Source organism: Rhyacophila brunnea, unplaced genomic scaffold, assembly GCF_057557595.1.
Source record: "Rhyacophila brunnea isolate RB1 unplaced genomic scaffold, BYU_Rbru_1.0 scaffold_3, whole genome shotgun sequence".
Taxonomy (NCBI): Eukaryota; Metazoa; Arthropoda; class Insecta; order Trichoptera; family Rhyacophilidae; genus Rhyacophila; species Rhyacophila brunnea.
In genome coordinates, this window is record NW_028232965.1 from 27749335 (window position 1) to 27774472 (window position 25138).

The following is a 25138-nucleotide window of genomic DNA, read 5'->3' on the forward strand; positions in this document are numbered from 1 at the left end:
TACATTATTGACACATAATATTTATTTTTATTTATGATATTACATCGAATTTGCAATCGTTATTTTAAAAAATACACATTGATTTCAAACTGTTTACTACTTACTTTTTTTCATTATAATTCAGCGTTGGAAAATGTCAAATTAATTAAAATTTTAGAGGATTATTACTAACTATAAAATAAAAAGTGCAAATAAGAAGAAAACAATATAATACAACATTAGATGAAAAGAAAACAATTAGGAGCAATTTTCATAGGTTACTAAATTAAATATTACCGAGATTGAGTTATTTTTAACATATGCATTATGTGCCCGACCCAACTATAGATATTTTTGTATAAGAATAAAATTATCTAAATGAATCATAAATGATGAGATTATTGTTAAAAGGAATGTTGGTACTTAAACGCATAATATTATCACGTATATATTTTTGTTAAAATAAATGCATTCATTTAATTGCGCATAAAAAATAGCTTTACACAAAAATGCGTGAATTTATAAATGTATTGTTGTGATGTCACCTTTTCATAAATTAAATATTAGCATACACGTCGTTGTAGACGAAACATGATATCGTATCAATTTTTGTCGTTTTTCTAATAAGAAATATATATTATTGCTAAAATTTTATTCTTACGCCAGATTAGATAATAACTAACAAATATGATTATTATCACAAGAGTTGAAAAGAAATGTCTATTTCTGAATAATTAATTTATTAAAAATGCATGCCAGAAATATTTTAATATTATTTACAGATGGTTTTAAATGGTTGAAAAGTAAAGCAAACATTATATTATTATAATTATTATATTAGTCGAATTTAACATTTAAATTTAAATTTTTATTTCATATACATTATTTACATTAAATGTAACAATAAATATTTATAAGGAAAGTAAGTAGGTACTTAATAAAATTTTAAATTCATTTGTAATAAGGTGGCATTGTGTCCCATGGCGGAGTGATGATAATGCTCCTATTTTTTATACAGTGGGTTAAAATCCTAAGTTTGGCAAAAAACAGATTGTATTGTGTGTTTGATTCAGAGAAAGAATCCAATGCATTGGGAAAATGGTCAGCAAAAATGTTTATCGAAAAAAGTTTGTTTAATATAAATTAAAATTAATCCAATTATCCAAATTATCGACTTATAATATTAATTTCGGTGAAATGTTTGGCATTTAGTGACGACTGTCTTAAAGTATTAACACAACTTCCAATGTAGATTATTTAATCTAAAATATGTTTGAGTGAGTATCCGTTAAACTTCAATATGAAATGTTTATAAATTAAAATTTATAGACTCTAAGAATTCATAATTATTTAGGTATCGGAAGACATATTATTGTAATTACAAATAACTACAAACTTGATCGATGAATTTTATCCATGATAAAGTATGGCGCCGTGCTTAAATTTAATAATTTATTAGTTTAGTTACATATGGTGTAAAGATTTATGGATATAATATATAAATTATATTTTACATTCCATAACCTGTATGCGAAAATATTCAGACGACGCATAATTCATAGATTAGATTTTATAGTCTTGTCAAAGATCGTAATAAATGACACGCCATATATTTATTTATAAATGCACTTTTATTTAGTTTTTCCATTTACTAGAACCGTGTCTAGGATATTGTTATAGCAGTAAGTAAGTACAATCTACTGTAAACAGCAACTATGCGGCTCGTATAACGTAAAATAAAATCCTTTATTGTAAAAGAAATGTATAATTATTATAATTATTAATATATTTAAAAAAATATTATGAGGGATTATATAGTAATTAAATTGGTATGTTCCAAAGTCTTCGTATAAATAAATATACTATATTTATGGTATTTACTGATATTTTTTTTCTTGTCATCTTCTTTTCTTCTCTCAATTAGTATGGGCTGTTGCTAAGTACACCCAATATGTCAACAATCTTAATCTTCCTCATTTGTTTATTTTGTTTTTATGTAGCACTATATAGGCGGTTGAAATCATCAGTGGTCTTATATTCACCCATTTAAGGTTGGTGTATATATATTTAGCTATTTAATGTTTATGGATGTGGTAAATAGGCTAGATTTATAATTGTTTTTATTTTTTGACTTTCATACATACAAACCTACTTTTTCTTCTTCTTTTTTGTTTTATATATAATGCTGTTATTAGTATTCAAAGTAGCTTCTACACTGACTAAATAAAAAATATATATTTAGGGTGGCAGATTTTTTTCCATTTCAAAGACTTAATTTTATGTATTTTGTATCTTATTCGATCAAGTTTTTTATATTGTTGTTATGCAGATGATCAGCAACATCTTGGATGTTTATGCATTTTCTTCCACTATAACAATTAGTATTTAGTAATTACCTAAATATATTTTATTAAAATGACTTATTATATATTCACCATAACCAGATGTTTGTTCTAACTGCAATCAGGAGAAATCTTCATACCCTATATTTGGAATAAGCTGTAGCAACTGCATTCAAATATGGCCACAAAAATGTGTATATTATTTAAAGATAATTAATTTTTTTAGACTAACTAAATTACTTAAATTTTCCGCAAAGTTTCAACTAATATTATTTAGAAATATATCAGAATTTTGTATTCTGTATTATTATATAGTTACACATAGAAAATAATGAAATGAAATGAAAAAACATTAGAACAATAATATAATATGTTATGTTATGTAATGTCATGTTTTTTTCTAATTATTTTTTTAAATGTGACAAAAATACAGATAATAAAGAAGTATTTTTTTAAATGACTCATTTTTACAGTTTTAATTGATACTTAGATAAGATGGCGTCTAGCTGACATAATATTATATGCATTACGAAAAGGATATATTTAATAAAAATGGCGTTGTAATAATAGTAATACGTGCCACCTTTGCGAGACATTCTTGAATTGTTGGGCAGATGTTACGTGGTTTTCAATAAATGTGAAGGTCGTAAGCTTTAAATGGCAAATGGCTACTGGCGGATTATTAACAAACACAAAATTGCCAGGCTTAATGAATACATTGCTAAGAGAAAAAAAATATTACAGTTTTATTACTCAACTTACTGTAAAAAATATAAAATAAAGGTTTTTAAAAATGATGTGACTATTTTTCAAGGAAATGTTTCAGATCACGACTTTTAAAGCTGAAACGGAAGCAAACGACACCGGGTTAAATTTATGACAAAAAATATATATATATGGATAATCTAGGTTAGATCGCTAAACATATATTGTAGAAGTTACTTTGTTTGTGTAGTAGCAATTTGCTATATCTGTGTAGACTGGGGTAAAATTGATTATATATATATATATATATATATATTTACCATATGACAGGACATGAACAATTCTAAATAAGTGCATACCCCAGCTGAAGCGATTTTAAGGAAGGTTAGAAAATATATAGTTTGACTATGTGGAAGAAGATTGGAGTTAGATGGAAAGGCATGAAAACTGGAAAAGGACAATGGTAGAGGATATGAACTTCTATCATGGGTTTTAGCACTGCCAAATAAGAAAATTTATAATATATAGAATGGTTTTAAATAATCGATAATGAATCTCATGAACTGTAGTGTTATTTAGAGATTTACATAATTATTTAAGTTTACCATCTACATTGATTCTTTGTAATTTTTACATTGTTTTATTCATCTGTTTAATATTCTTATATATCTATATAATGTATGTAAAAATTTTGATAAAGATTTACAAAAAGTATATATTAACAAATGGTTATTTAATATGAAAGAACATTGAAGAAATTCTGACAATATATTTTTTTAAAGATATGAAGCCTAATTTTTATATTCATCAAGTATATTTTAAAATTTTATAGAATATCGAAAATATTTCGGAATAAACAATCCCGATAAAATTATGACGCATTGGTGTGTACGATGGCGATTTCTTGATCTGATCACGCCACCATCGAGAAAATGTTAAAATGACCCAATACGCCAAAATAACATCGACTTACATACTTAAGTCATCTTTTCTTTTGACTATGTCTGAACCTAATAGGATCATATGGGTCTTCACGGAGTTGAGGTTTGTATTAATAGATTTCTGTTTATACGAAAAATGGATGTTAGTCATTTGCTCAACCTATTAGGTCAATACTCTGGTTCCAAACACAAATTGAAAAACAATATTTATAATATTTTCCAGACCCACAATTTGAACCTGGGACTTACTCTAGTCATAATATGTATCTTAATAAAGATATGACTTACATAAATTTTAATTAAAATTTAGGAAAGTTACAGCTCGGAATTTATGTAGATAGAAAGAGATCCTTTAGCTACGCAATTTCCCGTAAGCGGTACAATATCCAAGGCATTGGTGGTCTGATACAACGGGTCAAAAGTAGTGATATGTATTGTTATTTGGTAACTACCTTTGATAGTAGAGTATTCCAATACAAGAAAAATATAAAAAAAAAGATTTATGAAACAACAGAAAAATAATTAATTAGATCAACATTTTTAATACACGGTGCTGTCAGTCTTCACATAGTGATATAATTCGTTTAGAAGTTCTTTGTAAAGATAAAGATTGGGAAAAATACTGCAATCTTATTTCTGATTCACCTTAATTTAAAACGTTATTAATATTTTGTTTGCTTTTAAGATATTAGAATAATTGAAGGTTCATTAAAATTTATATAATTTAAAATAAATTATTTTGTCTGAAAAAAATGTAATTAGAAATGCATGTTAAAAATAGCCTTGACAAGAGTATGTTTTCATAAATTATTGTGCAATAAGTTTCATCTGGTGACATCTGACTTGCAAATTGAATGCGTTGGTGTATAAAATATTTATATGGACATCGAGTGACTGGATTATATTGAAATAATTCAATATTAAACGTTTAAGTATTACTTGAACATTCAGTTATAGGAAAAGTAAACGTTTGACTGTCGACGATTTGATAGTTGATCATATGGCAATTATATTACATTGTCAAAGATCTATTGATATATTAATACATGAATAATTTATACCTAGATAATTACATTAGAATATTATATGCTAACAAATAAAATATATATTTTAGGTTAATATTTACTATAGTTATTACAAAATGAAGTTTTATTATCATAACTATACATCCAATTAAAGTTAAGATAAATAATATAACACATTATACGTCATGGAACAATTAAGAATGGTATAATGATTTAATTTCTCAAATTTTGTTCAGGGAAAAATTTGTTTTAATACAATTAATAAATCGTACGGATACCCTACTTAATTAATTCGTTGGGATTTGATATCTAAGGTGACTTTACAATTTGAAAGACTAGATGTAATTGTTTTTTAAACATGTTAATAATTTTGAATTAATACTCAAGAATTGACATATTTTAGAGTATATAAACGATGATAATTGAAATATACTGTAGTTTACTTGTTATCGTTTCTTGTATTTCAATAAAAGTGCAGCAAATTCACTAAAATGAAGTTTTTGGTAATTAAAATATATAAAAAATATATCTGCTTTGTAAATAATTATTGCATATATCCAAAATTTGCCATAAAAATGTTTCATTAAACTACGTTTGAATTTTATTAGTTAGCATATACTTTATAATATTTTGTTGTACACAAAATCATTATTATATTAATGCTGTAGTATTTATGTTTATTTAGATAATTATGGTATTTAATTATAATAGGATGGTCAAGCATCTTATAATCTTTAAACACTATTATGTATTGAAAAGTACCTCACGACCGATTTATACATGGTTTCAATATTTTGATTCAAATGGTAAAGCATCTACAAATTTTAAATTTTATTCATAAAAAACACTATAAATACTATCATAATCGATACTGCAATTCAATATCAGTTTATGTCATCTCCAGCAGTTTTTCAAAAATCATTGATGATTTTTGACTGGCCCAATTTAGTAACTGACACCACTCGTTTTCATTGCAAACGTGGTCCTTCAAATCATGTCACGATATTCTTCTTTCCCATTTCGGTATTTTGAAGAAAACCTATTGGGTGAGTAGGTGTCTAATATTCTAATGGAAATGAAGTAACCCCAATTTCACATATAACTCCGGGGATCATCCTAATAGTACGCTTCCTAGGCACGTACCGTCTCCATTGTATATATCTGAATTGAAATATAGCCAGCTTCTTCAAAGTTTTTTTTTGATAAATCCCAGCACTCCGATTTATTTCACTTATTTTTGTACATTCAAAGTTATTGAATTTTATAACATGATACAATATTAAAACCTGCATCTTAAGAAGTTTCCATATAAACTATTAGGAACATTCAATTTTTTTTTTTGCCAGTATTTTGATTTTTGTATATATATATACTAACCATCATATACCTAAATATATACCAATTGATCTAATAATATGTGTGTTTGTTAAAGGCTTTTTTGTTCTTTGTTGTGGGATTTGCATTGTGTGCTCCTCCGCCAACTGAGGTTCTTGAACATAACCAAGAGATACATCCCGATGGACATTTCCATTTTAAGTAAGTTGAATATCCTTTTCAAGCATTTCTAATCCAGGCAGAAAATAATTATAGACTGTTTTATGATTTAAGTATAAACAAATATAATAAATTTAAAAAAAATATTGATAGGTACTATTATTATGTGATACTATCTCAAAAATAGTAGTGTGCGATGTTCTGAGAAATATAAGCACATATTAATTATATGCTGCAAAAATAGCAACCTGACATGCAGTATTACCATTATGCTTGAATGCGTAGGTATTTAATATTACATGGTTATGTTAATATATATATTTATTTTAGTTATTTTGCATTGTTATTAGAAAATAGTTTAATTAAATAATTATTTATAATATTGATTAAATAGTAATTGTCTACTTAAAAAAAAATATAAACTCTTCATTAGTTTAATAATGCATTAATTTATCATTTTATTTTAAAATCGTTTTAACATGCTGCATATTAAAATTTATATAAATTTTAATCCTTTTCTATATGAAAGAGAATATTCTGTTTGCCACAAGTATATTGAAGAAAACCTTTTGCTGTAGGGATAGAGTCTAATTATAATTATGAAAGTGAAGCAAAGAAAGGATTTTTGGAACCTCTAATTTTTATTCAAACTCTGAAATGAACAATTCCTATTTTAACATAAAAATAGCACTTTGGTGTTTTAATATTTAAATTTGGGATGTACGAGTATGTCTCAGTTTTTTAATAAAAAAACGTAACTGTTAAAAATAGTCTACTAAAGAAAAATATTATATTATAGGTAGAACGTCGTTTTATAAAATAGTTTTTTTAATTTAATTTTATCCAATATCGAGGCAGGTCAATATTCGTAATTATCTATAATTGTATAAATTATTGCTAAAGTGTATGCAAATAGGTAAATTACCATTATCGCTACCAACCGAGCAAACAGACCTTCACTACATAGAAATTATGTTAATAGTATTTTTTTTTACAAAGCATAGTTAATAAATAATTGTTTAACTGATTTGGTTTTTGCTCTAAATCAAATGAATATTGAAAAACACCATGTAATTAATAATATCATTGATATGTATGCAAAATACTACACATTTTGCAGTATTTTACTATCACTTCACGTCGTTAGTATGGGTAACTGTGGTATCGAATGCGTAATCCTGCGTTAGTCATATTTTTCTTTTTAATTTACGTTGAACCTATTAATATTTTATTAAAAATATATAAAATAAGTAATAAATAAATATAAATCGAATGTAATAGTCACGTATAGTTAGAGGATTTTTTAAAAATGAAAAATCATATTATTTGTTTTCCACAGTTATAAAACAAGTGATGGTACCGAGGTGAAGAGTGTTGGAATCCCGAAAACTTTGGCTGGATCTCCCCCTGAAGACTCCCAAACTATCGAAGGTTCATATTCCTACATAGCTCCTGATGGAAAACTCATCAAGGTTGTCTACAAGGCTGATGAAAATGGATATCAACCCACGTAAGGAATATATTTTATCTATTGACTGTGTAAATAATATATTATTTGTCAAAGGAGTAACAATTTCATTATGTATGTATCTATCACTAAAATTTATTGAAGTACAATATTTAGAATAAAAATTAAATAAACAATCTTTTTTTTTCAGGGTATACGTTTAAACTCTGTCGAAGGAAAAAATAGCAAATGTTTTGATTTTAATACAATAAATATTATAAAATATGTTACATTAACCTCGAAAAATGTACTAAGTTCACTAAATAAATGTGTTTATTATTTTCTCTTTTATTTAATTTTGTCCCATTATTGTATTCTGTTTTTATTTTAATTTTACTTTAAATGTATTATTAATTTTTAATAAATTAAATAATCGATGTTTGTAGGCACTTTAACGCAAATCTATAAAAATGATTTCTACCTTTTGATAAGCAGATAAAAAAATACTATCAAAGATTTATAACAGATGTCACTGTATTTATATCGCCATGCTTTATTAAAAATAATTATAATGTAACTAACTGATCGAATTATATGAGACATTTTATTATATATACATATTTGTTTCATTTCAAATAATACTAATACATTAAGAAGTTTTTTTATTGTACACAGTTTATTAACGTGGTCGTATAGCTAATGAGTAATATAATAATTGAGAGGCGAAGAAAGACGCTAATACGTTGATGATAAACAAAATTAAAAATACATAAGAAACGGGATAAATAGAGAGCATTAATATTCATATAAGATTATAAGGGCTACTAAAAAATGTCAATTTTGATATTAAAATTCATTGTATGCGTTCAAATAAATCTTATTTTTGAATATTTGAATGATATTATTTACAAATACGACGTGCTACCGTAGCTTAAATAGCAGTGATAGCTAGTCTAGCTAAGGATCGTGACGAAGTGGCTACCCCAACGGAAGAGACCCAGAGGCCGCCCAAGAAGGAGATGGACTGACGCCGTAGAAGTGGACTGGCTTCATCTAGGAAGACCCGGTAACTGGAGAAGTGTGGAGGGAGACCGGAGTGAGTGGAGAGCGGTTGTGAAGGAGGCCAAATCGCACCCCGGGATGTAGCGCCTTGGAAGAAGAAGAAGAAGAAGAAGCTAGTCAGTGGTACGTGTGCTATCGGAAATTCTGCTTGCATGCGAAAAAATTGTACAGTTTCAATCGGGACGACGTAAAATGTCCCGGAATTTACGTTACATATCAGAGCGTTAGAGCGGACCAAAGGATTGAAAGACTGGAGAGGGAACACGCTATCATTTATGTACTAAAAATACGAATCGGAGAAAGACAGTTGGTAATGTTGGTATTCTGGAGCTTCTTCAAGTTCGTGTGGTAAAACAACATGGCGGATATGATATTGTTATTCTCTCGATTTATACGTATTATACGTTATTATTCGGTAAAAAAATGTTTATTAATGGAAGAATACAAATGAGTAACAGCATTTCGGAACAATATGCAAACTATTAATTATTTATACATTGATAGTTTTTCCTAAAAGATCTTTTACAATAACAATTCAAAACTTTTACATCAAACGTCAAATGGTTGTTTATTGCGAAAAATCCAGGGCCGTATGCATAATATTATTTTGTACCCAAAATATACGATGTCTTTTTCAAAGTAAAAACTGTTAGTGCTAGTTAATGACATTCATTATTTACATAGATTTTATATTTCATTTCAGAGTTAAATATATTTTTAAGAATACCAAACAAAAAATTGTATTTATATGAAGTATGTAATGGAGTATATGTAGCAATTTTATAATGTTATAGGTATAAATTAAATTATTTCAGATTTCCGAAAAATGAAGTTCTTCGGACATTGTGGATTGATGCAGTCGGGCGGGAGAGCTGGGTGCCATCTAAATATTCATTACTGTGTGGGAAGCATTTCTCGGAAAGTGACGTTAAATGAGTGTTAAAGTTAAATGAGAGTTAAAAAAGTGAGTTAAATAGATAAAATATTGTAATTAACTATATAATCAAATTTTCAACATACCTACCTGTATTTTGTCTCTAATAGGTTTGTATAAACAAGTAATTTTATACACAATATGTCAAAAACGAACCCATGCTATATTTTTATTTCATAAAATATTTTCAAAATACACATGTGTAAATAGGTAGGTGATATAATAATTTTTTTTTTTTGTTTGTAATTAACTGTACTTATTTGTGTTTTTTATTTAACCGTTTTATCTAAACAATAATGCTATGTTATTTTATATAGAACAATAATATCTAAAAACAAGATCATATTTCTTATTCCAATATTTAACTATTTGCTATTAACTGATTTGTGTATAATTTTTCGTTGCGGGAACTTTTTATAATGAAAATACGTTTATCATAAATTGGTTGTAAGCTTGTGTTGATAAAAAAAAATACTCAGTGGGGCGTTTTTATGTCCAAGTATGGCCCATTTGCAGCAAAGTGTACCTAATTTCAGAGAAGTAACACTTTCTCTCACAAAACGAGTACACACTGACATTTGTGTGCTACCTCTGGGGGAGGAGTCCAATCTCTTTGGAGCGGACCCTTTTTTGAGTTGCTCCGCTCCGGGCCCGCTCCAGAATCTGCTCCGCTTTGGGTAAAATGTTTTAGTAAGTACCATTATATATATGAGTACAAATGTTAAAAAAAATAAGTAGTTTTTAAATAATCGTCATATGCATTATTAATTCTATTAAACAAAATTCCGACGGCAAATCGTCTCTCATTATTTTCCTCGTCTGTCAAAAAAGTGAGGCTATTTATCACTCAGCAGTTTTGCTATATTTCAAATAATTCCAGTGTTAAAACGTGTCAAAATATACTATTTTCATTGGATTTTAGGACGAAAATTTAAAAATAAAAAAAACATCCGGAGCAGTGGAGCACTACAAATTTTCGGTGCTCCGGCTTCGCTTCTGCTCCGGGTAAAATCCTATTGCTCTAGTGCTCCGTGCTCCGTGCTTCTGCTCCGAGCTCCGGTCCAACGCTCTGTTAAATATCACTTAAAAATGTTAAATTGGTTATTATTCTGGACACATATTTATTTTATTTTAAAAAGTTGATCTTTTTGGAAGGAAAGCAAAAAAAGGGTCTTAGTTATGGATGTTTTTTTTGTGGAGCTTCCAATTTTGATTCTGGGTGTTTTTTTTTTACATATAAATTTAATATGTCGATATGGGCTCTCAATGGAGAAATTCTTTAGAGGTAAAACGCTTGATCATAGCTAAAAATGCTGTCTTTAATTTTAAAAAGCTTGGCACACCACGTTGTTTTACCGTTGTTTTGCCACGCACACAGTGTTTTCATTAGTATTCATGTATCTTAAAACATTTAAAGATGAATATATATATATTAAAATCAAGTTAAATTAACAATAAAACATCTTTTTTAAAATACGTATTATTACACTTCCAAGCCCAATCCTGGGATACTGATATTGATAAAAATATTGAATTAAAAAAAGTTTTTGTATTATGGATAATGGATGGAAAAAATCCATATGAATTTAATTTTAAATGTTTTGAAAGATATTATAGCAGTTATTTTTTATATATTATATTTTTCAGTGTAGTAGTTAAAATAATTTCCAACCAATGTTCATATTATGGTAATATTTAAACTATCATTCGTTTTATTATGACGAATTTTGAAACATGTAAGTACCTATATTATTTTTAAAATGAAAAAAATATGTTACAAAATACAATGGTTTTACGAATAAATAATCAGAGAATTTGTGAATGAAGAATGAAATCTCAATTGTCTAAATATTTTATAAGAAGTATCTAATCTATTGAGAAATCAGCTATTTTATTTATTATATATTTCTTTATTTGACAAAAATTCGATAATTCAGATAACAATCATATAAAAATTTAACACAAAATCTGAGATTTGCTCATTTTAAATCCAAAGATTTCCAGTTTACAACACTATTCTTAAACGGAAGTTGGATATGGTTTTGTTTTATGTGACATACTAAACATATGATTTTTGTTCATGGACATTATTATATACTTATAAGCATCATATCATATAAATGGGTACGCTATTTGCTTAGTACTTTTAGAGTGAAAGATATACCGAGATAGAAAATCTTAACAAATCTTAAACTATTACGTAATTTCATTAATTTTACTTAACTAAATATTATATAGTCGTCATATATAACTAATTCCCACATATGCATAGTCTCCGCCTGATGTAAATAAATACCAATTTCCGCAGTTTTATAATGGAATATTTATCGACATAAGTATTGTAAGTTTCCATGAAAAATATAAACATAAATCTGCCAATAGTAAAACTACCTTGAAAATGAGGCAGTTAATAAAATATTTTCAGTGGTAAAAATGTTCTCGAAAATACGTCATTTCGTCACGACAATATGATAATTCTTTATTTGTATAAATATGTAAAATTTTTAGAGTGCGCGAAGATGCATATGAAAAAAATAATTCAAACACTGATCTGACTCAACAATTTCCACTTGGTAGTAGTTTCGATTCTTATTTTTTCACAATATACATGGTAGTTATTGATTAAAATGTTGTTTAAATAAGATTTTATCAATAAAAAAACAATAATAGTTTTATGTAACTATAGTACAGGTATATTATGTTGCATAAAACTGATAAGCTTCATAACGATCTGTTCGTTAATTTCAAGTAATCAATAAATCTTTCAAGAAACAACGATACAAATTTAAATAATTTACGCATTCAAATAAAACTAACATGGTGTTGATTGACATAAAAAGTAGGTATTTATAAACTCGATATCCAATAATGCTAATAGTAAATTTCTCATCAAAATAGTTATTGTTATCGAATATTTTACAAATTTCATTTAACGATTGGTTTGAGGACCTACAAAATATACTAGGTATTGGAGATACATAACTTGAAAACACCTCAGATATATACCCATTAGAAAAAATCATATTTGAAAAAATATGGTGTTCGACGGGATTTGAACCCGTATTTGCACTAACCCGAACTTTGCATTAACCAATTATGCTACGAACCTCCTATCTAATTATGACAATTTAAACTTGTAGGTGATACATGATGTGTCTTCAAATTATGTACGTACAATATATGGAATGTTACATTCTCAAAATCTTGTGAATTATTCGTTGAATAAAAGAAATGGTTTATTAAAAATTATTAGCAAGTTCAAGTAGATGTTATTACTAAAATATTTGGCGTGAGCCGGGCGTCGGTTAGTAATTATTAAGGTAATTACTTTTCTTTGATTTAATACACAAAAACCGATGGTCAATAATAACGCAATTTGATAAGGATTTCATGTTTGGCCTACTAGTTTAAATTGTCGTAATTAGATAGGAGGCTCGTACCATAATTGGTTGTTGAAATCCCGTCGAGCATTGTATTTTTTTCAAATATGATTTTTTCAAGTGGGTATCTGAGGTGTTTTCAAGTTATGTGTGTTCAATATAATATGGAATGTTATATTCTCAAAATCTTGTGAATTATTCGTTGAATAAAAGAAATGGTTTATTAATACTACGTATCAATTAATTTATCAATTTCGACGAGAATATTAAAAAATACACGATTATTTCATTGATAAATTTTATTGTAAAAATTAAAATATTTACAGAAAAGATATTTTTTATATTATATATATACATATATTAGATATATTCACACAAGAAGATTATGATATTTTTGTAAAATGTTTATTCAGCCAGTCATATCCAATGCACTTAGGTTCTTAGTTGTTTCTCTGAAAAATAGAAAAAAACACGATGAATATTTTTATGTTATTGTATTATTCTTAATCACAATTAATTAATTTGAGGTTTAAGCGAGTCTTATTTTCTTAATTCTAAATCTCTAAAAATAAATAAAATATCGAATCTTTTTGGTGTACTTACGATTGGGTGGTATCCATTTTCATCAGCTGTGTATGAATATGAGATAAATCGACCCTCGGGAGAAGTCCATGAAAATGTTCCTTGGACAAGTTCAACTATGGTTGGTGGGTTACCTCCAAGAGATTTTGGATATCCTTGGGCTTGGGCAACGATTCCGTTGTCGGTTTCAAAGCTAAAATAATTTTCATATTATATAATTATCAATAGAAAAATAAGGGAATAACTCATAACTGAATTGTAATGAAGGTTTCATGTGAGTACTTTGGATATAAGTATAGAAACTTTTTGTTTATTTTTTTAAAGTTCTGTTTATCTGTCATGTAGCTAGGTACTACTATTATATCAATAGTGGTACCCACATGACAGGTTAATTTTTCTAAATTTGAATCCTTCACCATATGCTGTAGAATTATATTGTTTCGTAAAAATATAAATGTTTTTAGGTGTTTAGTTTTCAATTTAATCTAAATTTTTCGCATATTATAGAACAAAATCAAAATTTCAACCAAAATATGCCATTAATAGAATATCATATTAAATTTTAATATAATCATGCATGTACATTGAAATATTTGTATATTCAACACTTTCTTTGGCTTTAGGTTTGAGGTTATTTATGTTTAATCAGCCCTAAAAAGTATATCACAGTTATAGATAGAAATTATACTTTCATGATGTTTTAATCAGACAGATTAGTTAAAATCCAATCACTTGACTAGATTATGAATTTTTTAGATGGATAAATTATTCGTAAAAATGTGGTAATCCGCTTACCCGTGATTGTATGAACCATCTGGGGATATGTCATAGTTTTCCTTTAAAGTCTTGGCATAGACTTCTGGTCCAGTATTTTTTACATAACTCGGTTTATAATAATTGTTATTATAATTATTGAATTTATTAAACTTATTGCTATAAATTGGACGGAACTGGGCGACAGCCACTCCGATGCAGAGAGCAAACAAAATCTGAAAAAATAAATAATAACTAATTTTTGCGTACCAAAAAAAATATTTTTTTATTAATATTATAAAAAACTTTATCTCATAACTTTCAAAAATGATTTCAAATGATTTTTTATAATAGGTAATACATTATATTGAATTATTTTAGAGCTTTACAAGGAGATATTGATTCAATTAAGCACACCATTTTGAGCTGAAAGTAAAAGCTTTAGCTACAATCGAATACCAATAACGATTAAGGGGGAGAGGCATGCCAGCAGAAAACCTAGCGGAAAAATACGAAGCTTGCAATTTGAGTTTTTTTTTTGATAATTTACAATTTCAAATGTATTAATTAATTAATATGTATCTGAAAACATTGAAAAGATTTTTTTTAATTCAAAGATAAACGTACAATTGTAATATGTAATAAAATGTGAATTCGTTGCAGGGTCACATCTTATTATTACATAAAATTTTATAGTCATATTTATTATTAAAATTTAGTTTATTAAGTTTAAAATTTTTTGTCGTGTAGATTTTTGACTAACTCATCGTTTTAATATTTTTTATATTTATTTAAAAAAAAACAATTTTTATAAAAATATAAATGTGTATAACTTGAAATCCTTTTTATTTAAATCAAATCGAGCTTCAATATTCCGACCATACCTAAAATTAAATTGAATTGGAAGAAATTGAAAGAAAGAAAGAAATTGAATTTAACTAATGAAAAAAACTATCACAGTATTAAACCTTAGTAATCATAATGTTATTTTTATATTTATCAAGTTTTTTACAATACTAAAATAAAATACGAATAGAGTCTCAATAACGAAATGAATTTAACTTTAACATAACGTGAAAGTTAAAAGAGCGAATGATGTTCATTTTACTCACCAAGAACTTCATAGTGAATATTTTTGGCTTGTGATCAAAATGAAGACTAAAACTGTTGTGATTAGTTACAAAGTTACTTTCAATATTTATACCAAATGAATGAAAGATACGATGGTGTTTGAAATGATTTCGATTCTAAATAATCATGAGATCACGGGAATTGACAGAAGTGGAAATATAAACGCGTTTTAAAAAGAAGCTTTACGATGCAATCGGACACATGAAAAAAATTCTCACTGGTAACAACGCATACAGAGTGTTTCGGTTTTAGATAAAACATTAAAATCCTTTAGGTACATACGTGTATTATAACATTATTTCAAAGAAGCTTATAACGATAATATCAAATAATCAATTTGCAGTAATTCATTTTTAAATAATACATGTATTTTCCAGAACATATTTGTAACAAACTGCAGTATTGTTTGCATACATGTTTATAAGCAGTAATTTTTTCTGGTTTATGTTCAAAAATTCAAATACATAAGAGTAAATTTAAGTTGTTATCAAATAAATATACCTTTATTTAACATAAACCAATACAAAAAAACTTACTTAAAATACTTGTATAGCAGCATGACTTCAAAAATGGACCCATAGATGGCGCAGCCCATTGACTGGACACCGCAAGCGCTATATAGCCAGATTAGGATTTAACTCTATGTTTAGCGGCGTGACTTAGAAATGAGACCCATAGGTCACGCTGCCAATTGACTGGATGCCGCAAACACTATGTCGACGGATTAGGATTTAACTCTATGTTGACCCCGTAATTGAAATCTTCCGCAGATTTCCCACAGTCTTACAGCCAGCCAGTTTAGTCTGATTAACCCTGTTGATCACATGGGTCCTCTATTTTGAGACTAAGTACCTTACACTACAGAGATTAATTTCTAGTGGTAAGTGTGGTTTCTAGTTGTCAAATGTGATATCTACCTGAACTGAACTAATCCTTTGGCAAGTTCATCTGGTTATTTGGTCGAGCGAGTTATCTTATCTTGATAATCTGTTTTCGTGTACCGTTTGAAATATTCTCTGATTTATCTCTGTGAACTCGGAATAAATACTAAGACCAGAAGTGTTTTTATTTTATAAATACTATAACATACTATAACTGGCGACCAACGTGGGTCCAAGTGCTTTTATGTTATAAATAAATAAAACCATCCTATACCTGTTAAAACTATACCAACGTAGACATAAATAATTATCAAAATTGACATTTTTACAACCAGAAAATGTAATTTTTATTTTAAACATAATCTAATTTCTTGAGATTGTAGACCAATTAAAAAATATATATAGCTGTTTTTTCATTTATGGTGTAACTGTGAATTTTTGGTGCAAATACATTATATTAATTAAAATAAAGTATAATATTATGTAGTACTTTTCCACATAATTTAATAATAATCAGTTTCGTCTGCTCCAAGTCGCTAACCGCCCCATTAAAGTATTTATTTATTTATAAATACTACATAATATAGTGTTTTGTTTCAATTAATTTAAGGCTTCATTTATTTTTGGTGATGTAGATAAACGTAATTTTATTGACACTACAAGTCGATGTGGATCTTGACCGTCTAATCAAGAGGTTTCTGAATAGTGTTTTTTTTTTTGAGAAATGGATATTAGGCAGTTACTCAACATATTAATAAGTGTACGTTCTGGGACCAAACACATTAAAAATAACGCGAAAATTTGAGAGGTCTGGGATTCAAATCAGAGACACACGACTTTATAAGCAGACAAATTACCACTTTCCCATCGCAAGCGGTTATTTATTTATTATACGTCATGAAAATTAAAGTCCGCATTTACGATCTGTATATAATTTTAAATTTAAATATTACATTGTATCAGGAGGCGGCTTTCGTAGTCAACTGCATGAGGTGCTAGCTTTTCACCCGGTGATTCCTGATTCAAACCTTAGTGAGGTCATAATATGTTTATGTGATTTCTCAAACCTAGGTATTTGTGATTATTTCACTTCTATTACTAACTAAACTACTGTCACGGGGCCTTTTTGTCTACTGTGTTAAAAATAATAAGTATAATATATGTTATATTTATTTACGTATTATTTTAATTAAATTTTTCATTATATCTTTCATCATATATAATATATAAACTAAAGTAAACCAGTTTTTTACCTTTATCAAAACGATGAAGATAGTCGATTACATTTTATTTAACTTAGTAGAGGTTGTATTAACAGATTTTTGTTTTTATGAGACATGGATATTATCCAAGATATTAGATACTCATGCATTGAAAAAAAAGAAACATGTATTTTTGCCAGACCTGGAAACAACGACATTATAGAGCAACATGTTACTTCTAGGTCAACTAATACCTATTGTATAATAAAGCATGATTTTTAGAGAATACAAAATTTTGGTAAACCGTTTTCTACTAATATCGAACATAAAACCATATGACTGCACAACCGTCTTTCAGACCTCTCTATCTCGAGCCTTTTCTCTTTCCACATGACACATTGAAACTTGGTACAACCTTATTTATATCGTTCTTTTTCCTGTTGGCGATCCAGGAATTAAGTGCCTACCGGATTTTTCTTGTGGAACCTGTAGAAATTCACGAATCTATCGTATCTTACAGGGTAGCCTGTCCATCTAAGTCTATGCCCACTTACAGCTTTTCTTATCTGGAACTTGAAAAACATTCGGAGCTTATAATGGTTTAATGAATGCGAATTGCGCACTGTTAAGGTTTCTTGCACCGGGCCAAGTATTCATCAGAGAATTTGTCTTCAAATACATCGTTGCCTTTTGAGTATGTCTCCATAAAACAAAAACTCATTGTATCACATTTATACATAAGTATTGTTTTTAAAATGGTATTGTAAAAAAATGTTTATTTTACAGTTGTTTTTAGTCTCTTAGCGAAATTCAAGGAAATTAATAATTTTGATAAATATTAAATTTATTGCCAAATACTTAATGGTGCAACTACATGTTCATATGTTAATTATTCACACTCTCAAGTAGTTTTACTTTATGCGAAGATAGTATAATTATTATAATTATAATTAACCAATCAACTTACAGTGCACCTCCCTATATAGATATTTTACGCTTTGGACATACGCTTTTGCAGCCCTTAACCTTACCAGGTATTAAGAGTTGGAGTAAATCATTATTCTCTTTGCGGAGAATATGGACGAAGTATACAACTTTTTTTGTACTTGATAGTAATTATAAATTTTCTCATCTTATTAGCTTATCATAAAACCTCCTCATTTGTAATATGATCAGACCAGGATATCTTTATAATATGCTGATACTGCCACATCTCGAAAGCCTCTAGTGTTCTTATTCTCAGCTTTGTTAACGTCCAGGCTTTAACTCCGTAGACCAACCAATACGGGTACGTTTTTACATATTTTATTTATGGGTACGGTGTAGCACTTGATCGCCCTCTATTGAGTGCTCAAAATCGAGATGTTTCATTTCATATCAATTATTCTGATTCTAATCTCATGGTCTGTGGTTTGTTTTTCATTTATACAGTAACCGAGGTATTTTACATAATCCACTCTCTTAACATTGTTCTCAAACATAATAAATTATTCCTAATTTTCTATACGCGGTAATTTATATTTGAACTTTCAAAGTTATGGTTAAGTTTGTTTATAAATGCATCAAAGTGAATGTTTATATTTATATTTAAAAATTAATCAAAATAAAGTTTAGAAAATGTTTATAAGCATAATAAATAATCATAGCCATGAATACGATTATATTAATTAATTATTTTATACGAACTATATAAAGTAGTATGACAACTTTAATTATTAAAATAGTATGTATTTGTTATCATTATTTATAACATATTATATCTGTAATTATTACAATTTATGTTACTTCTAGCGCTTCCATTTATGATTATTTGTTTGACTTAGAATACACAAACCGATTTGATAGTTCCATTGTAATTTGTGAGTTGTATTTTTTAAAAACCAATAATTTAGGCAGAAGATATATAGCGTTTAATTCGTTGGGCAAGTGGGTGTCGCAATAAGTTTCTAGCTTCCTAAAGGCAAATAGCATAATATAAATTTGAATCTTGAAACAAAGGTTATTTAATTCAAAATATATTTAAAAGTGTTTTTAATATGGGTGCGTGTCGTTAAGTGACTCCTTTATTTTCCTATACATATATTCAAAACCTTCGATTGTTTTAAAATGGACATAGTTAGATAAAAAATGTGATGATTTTTCAAATTGAAATGTAGTAATTTTAAGTAATAAGTTATTTAATTTACATGTCTAGTCATAAAAGTGATAATGCATTGTTATGTAACGTTTATGTATAATGCTATTTTACCAAGTTATTCTGAATTCATTATTGTTTGTAATGGTCATTAACAAAATTTTCTAAAAAAGTCTTATAAAATGTAGCCCATTGTTAAAAATTTATTTGTTTTTGAATCCGGTGTAGAAATAACTTGTAAAACATAAAGTGGAAATTTGATTTTAGATTTTAAAAGTCGTTCAATTAATCACGGATAAAGAATGTATTGTAATCGTAAATGTAATTTTTGCTTTGAAAATGAGTTAAAATTAACTAGATACCATGTAGGCGATTTAAAAACTATAATGAAAAAATAGATATTTTTTTTATAAGTAAAAATTATAATATTAATATTATGGAAAATATAATTTTATTATATTATTAGACATATTTTTTTTCTGTTATAAAAATGGTTATGGTATTAATTTTATTTATATATAAATCGTTGAATTACTAAGATACGACAAAAAGATCTACAGAAATCTTAAAATGGAAGTAGGTTATTATTTTAAGCCACCATCAGTAATTTTCTCATTATGCAATTCTAATAAACGTAAATTTATTTAACAAATATGACTATGTTCGTTATGATCATTACAATATGTACTAGAATTTATATTTATTAGAATTACATAGCGAGAAAATTACTGATGGTAGCTTAAAATAATATACTTCCATTTTAAGATTTCTGTAGATTTTTTTGTCAAGACATAATTTGTATTTTATTATTTTTACTATAATAGTATAAAATATAATATAAAATAATAGGCATATGACTTATTTAGATTTTTTTTTTGTTTTAATGATACTGACGCTTTTACTAGATACCTGTTATTTTAAATATAATTCCATGTACGAGTTCATATTATTGTGATACATACCATATATTATATAGTTTTATAATAATAAGTAGTACACACATATATTAATATAATATTTTAACATAATTATTCTCTTAATCCTAATTGTATCATAAAATGAAAAAAGTGTAACAATATATTTAGTAAATGAATAAATACACCACATACTTCATAAAAAAGAGTAATTTTAATACCGCACAAGTGAATTATTTAGTAACTGTAATGGCCAATTATTGTCTATTAAGTATTTTTGTAATAATTATTAGTAATAAAATGTTTTCACTTACTAGTCATATAAATCTAGAGTTTCAATTTGTTTTTTGCAAGGTTATACATTTTATAATTAATATACAAAAGATATTTGAATAGATATAATTTCGAATTTATTATACGTACTACAATACAACTGTTATCTTTAATAATAATAAATAACAATATAACTAATATTTGTCATTTAAAATGATAACAAATAAAATAAGTTATTTAAATAAAAGTTCTGGCATTTTTATGTGCTTAGTATTGTTTGAAATATGTTATTAATATTAAATAACTTTATATTGTATCGGGTACTGGTTCTAGTAATGCATGATGAATTATGATAAAACTATAATTTAAATAGTAGCTGCCCTGAACCACTCCCTATGGGAGCCAATATGGTGTAGTGAAAACTTTAAATTTTGCTTTTAATACTACATAAAAGTCAAATATTATAATATATTTTATCACTGTTAAAGATTCATTTTTAAATATTTTTATATTTTTTACCATTTTACGTCCAATTTCATTAGGATTAGATGAATAGGTAATTCATAATTTATTTATCCTAAGTTGAAAAAAACACATTTTAAAAGTCTTGAGAGAGAAAAGTTGTTCTGTTGATCCAATAATATCATCACATGCCTGCAGGTTTTAAAATTAGTTGCAATCAATAAATAAAATACGTTTTAAAAATGACACTTTCTGACATACGACAATTGAGTACCTTGGTATCAAAGTGGGACATAAGCCATTTACAAAATTTTACAGGAGACTCACAAACATGTGTGAAAAGTGTCCGTTTTTCATATAACATACCAACTTTAAACTCAAAAATCTCTATGAAAACTACCGTTTTTAATCCTTTTGGTAGATTTTTTGAAAAGAGCATCACTTGCACTACCATAATCAATTAAAACATGGATTTAGTGGGAGGTGGCGTTTGTCCCACTTTGATACCAAGGTACTCAATTAATTGTCACATAAAAGTAAATTGTATCCAAGTGACAGTAGATGGAACTTTCTATTGTTTTTTAAAGCTATCTGACTCTTGGAATAATGAATTTAAAAATTGGAATAACGCAAACGAAACTGGTTTGTTTTAAATATCTGAAAATATCCCTTATAACGTTTCATATTATACCTATACGGTTAAATAAATATACACATTTCATACTATTGGAGATTTTTAATTTTTTTATTACAACGTTTTTATTATCTCGTATTCTTATTTGTCCGGTGGTTGTTTGTCCGGTACAAATCTTGCAATCATTTTTTAATTAACTTGCCGACTAACTAGACATTTGAAACTTTTAAAATATATCACGATGCCAATGCATTTTTAATACTTTTAGCCATCTTTAAGTAGAATTTAATTCATGTTTAGTTAATTCTGTTTTGTATAAAAAGTTATTTTGGAAGAAATCCGTAATCCAACCCAATATTATTGGTTGCTAGGGTTCTAGGGTCCTAGCAACTAAATTATTAATATATACGTGCGTTACTATGGAAATCAACATGACATTTCAGTATTATTTCTATCAAATAGTTTATATGATTAAACAGAAAATTTAAAAACGTTGTATATAAAAAGTTCTTTTTATCTTGTAATTATTAAAAGTAATATTATGTTGGTTTACATTCAACTAATATTTATTTTGCAAAACTATTTTGCTTATTGTAAGTACATAATTAATACATACAAATTTAACGAGTTGTTTTACTATTGATCATAAAATATATAATTACACCCAATAAAAAACTACTATTAAAAAACTGAAATGTCAGCTACTGAATCCCATTTATGAATAGTTTTCAATACCAAAATTGGTATTAGAAATTTGGTACAGCTCAAAACACGATTGGAAAATCATTTTTTTTTTTAAATATATTAGCTACCTACTGTTCCAAAGAAACGTTATCTTAATGCTAAAGAAAAAGATAAAATGTATGTTATCGAAACACAGTTTTCATCTAAATATTAACTTAGTTTCACATACTCGCAGTTATTTGAATTTTAATTAGACTATAACAATACATATGAAATGATTTAAATTAATTTAGTAGATTTAACAAAATCCATACACGGTAAGCGAATGATTGATATATTTTGCTAAAAATATTACGTGATTTCATAAAATATATTTATACTAAGGTTATGGAAACCAGTCTAGAGATTTAAGATATGTGTTGCCTTTTAATTAAAGACAAGTGTATATTTATCATGTAGTCTGCTGATTTATCGAGTTATAAATTTGCTAAAATGATCCATGCCATTTTTTCGTAATACAGTGTACATTTTTATCCAATATACTGGATAAGTTCACTTCTGTCCAATAAAATTGTGAAAAATCTCTTGTTTTGATATATGTTTGTTCTGGACAAAAGTAAAGTAGTAGATATGAAATAATTGTCAATGTTTTGAATATTGAAAATACGTTCACATAGAAAATTTACTTAAGTATGTCTTAACGGATAATATTTAAAAAATATTATTTATTCAATACCACCTGAAAATCTAGTACTTTGAGAATTGAGGACATAGGATTATTTTATTGACAAAATTTTCCATTCGTTTATCAGTAGTTTATTAGCCAAAAGTTATTGAGGTGAAATATTGGGCATGATAAAATAAATTATCACATTCGAAATTAAGCTGAAAATTTATATTTTGAAATCATTGATAATAATAAATATACATTTTTTTTACAAGCGTCTATAAATTAAATGAGTCCCTCGTATTCAAAAATTGTCACCAAATGCATATAAGTATATTATTTTTTTTTCATTAAATGAATAATTTACTTAATTTAAAAAGATTCTTTCTAGTAGTTATCAGTGTTTTCAAATTATATACTTAATTATGTTCAAATGCAAATAAAAAAATTCTACCGATAGTAAATCATTATAAGTTCTTCTTCTTGGTCGTGCACTTATGGCTGAGGATCGTGACCACGTTTGAATTTCGCCATCCCTTGAGCGACCAAAACTTTCCATCCTTCTCGATCTTCCGCTTCTCTCAGGGCAGAATGGATGGTGCCCCCTGTCAGCTCTTTCACTTGGTCGCTCCAGCGCGCAGACGCTCTTCTTCTGCTTTACCTTCCCTGGAGGCCACCCAAACCTACCAGTCTCTCCAAGTTGTCCGGTCCGCGCCTGATAATATATCAAAAAAATTGCAGAATTCTTCTCAGACATATTGTCGAGAGCCGTTCTTCAGTCTCTGGATAATTGACTGGTTCGTCCTGTGCTCCGTTCAAGAGATACAAAGCATTCGTCAACAACACCACATCTCAAAGGCATCAATTGCTTTCCGTTCCTTTACCTTCAGGGTCCACGACTCGACTCCGTATAGAAATATCAAGAACACTAATGTTTGCACAAGCATCATTTTTGTGGCAATCGAAATTCCTCGATCCTTTCATTTATAGTAGTAAAGCGTGTCATCGCATTTTTTGCAATCTGTGTGCGCCTTCTTATTTCCGCTTCGCATCCGCCCTTTTCACTGATAGTCGATCCCAGATATACAAACTCGTCGACTGTTTCGAGGTTTTGGAGTGTGCTTGCTGTTGGTAGAAGGTTAGCCCGATCAACAACCATTAACTCGGTCTTATTTCTATTAATAAGGGGGCCGTATTTGCGAAAAGAGAGTCGAAATATAAGTAAACATAAGTAAATTGAGTATGGCAATATAAATATAGAAATTAAAAAGGTGTGGTTACTTAAAAATAGGCGAGTGAAATAGATAAGTATTGTATCCATTAAGCCACCAAACCAAGTACTGATACACTTCTAATACATGTATGTAGGGATTCCAATTCCGGGATCCCGAACTGAAACCGATTGGTAAACATAATACCAAAACTTTTGGGATTGATTTTTTTATCAATTTTTATGAAAATAACATTAAAACAAAAATATAACAAAAAAAAACTTTTAATAACAAATAACTA

The 25138-nt window shown here is 27.4% G+C and overlaps 2 protein-coding genes across 2 annotated transcripts; one reads left to right on the forward strand and one right to left on the reverse strand.

Moving 5' to 3' along the window:
• Positions 1–5370: 5370 nt before the first annotated feature.
• Positions 5371–8277, forward strand: LOC147068146 (larval cuticle protein LCP-22-like). Its single transcript, XM_085952248.1, has 4 exons — positions 5371–5495; positions 6425–6528; positions 7826–7996; positions 8145–8277. The coding sequence occupies exons 1-4, from the start codon at positions 5484–5486 to the stop codon at positions 8155–8157; spliced, it is 300 nt and encodes a 99-aa protein (XP_085808374.1). The 5' UTR covers positions 5371–5483; the 3' UTR covers positions 8158–8277.
• Positions 8278–13672: 5395 nt separating this feature from the next.
• Positions 13673–15798, reverse strand: LOC147068147 (larval cuticle protein LCP-22-like). The gene is made up of 4 exons (XM_085952247.1): positions 15757–15798; positions 14687–14880; positions 13913–14084; positions 13673–13761 (listed from the first exon to the last, which is right to left on the reverse strand). Exons 1-4 carry the CDS (start codon positions 15766–15768, stop codon positions 13750–13752), a joined length of 390 nt encoding a protein of 129 aa, XP_085808373.1. The 5' UTR covers positions 15769–15798; the 3' UTR covers positions 13673–13749.
• Between the last annotated feature and the right edge of the window lie 9340 nt (positions 15799–25138).

Coding starts and splice junctions, on each gene's coding strand:
- LOC147068146 (XM_085952248.1), top strand. Junction 6,529..7,825: donor GATGGACATTTCCATTTTAA/GTAAGTTGAATA, acceptor TGTTTTCCACAG/TTATAAAACAAGTGATGGTA.
- LOC147068147 (XM_085952247.1), bottom strand. Junction 14,085..14,686: donor GATGGTTCATACAATCACGG/GTAAGCGGATTA, acceptor AAATTATTTTAG/CTTTGAAACCGACAACGGAA.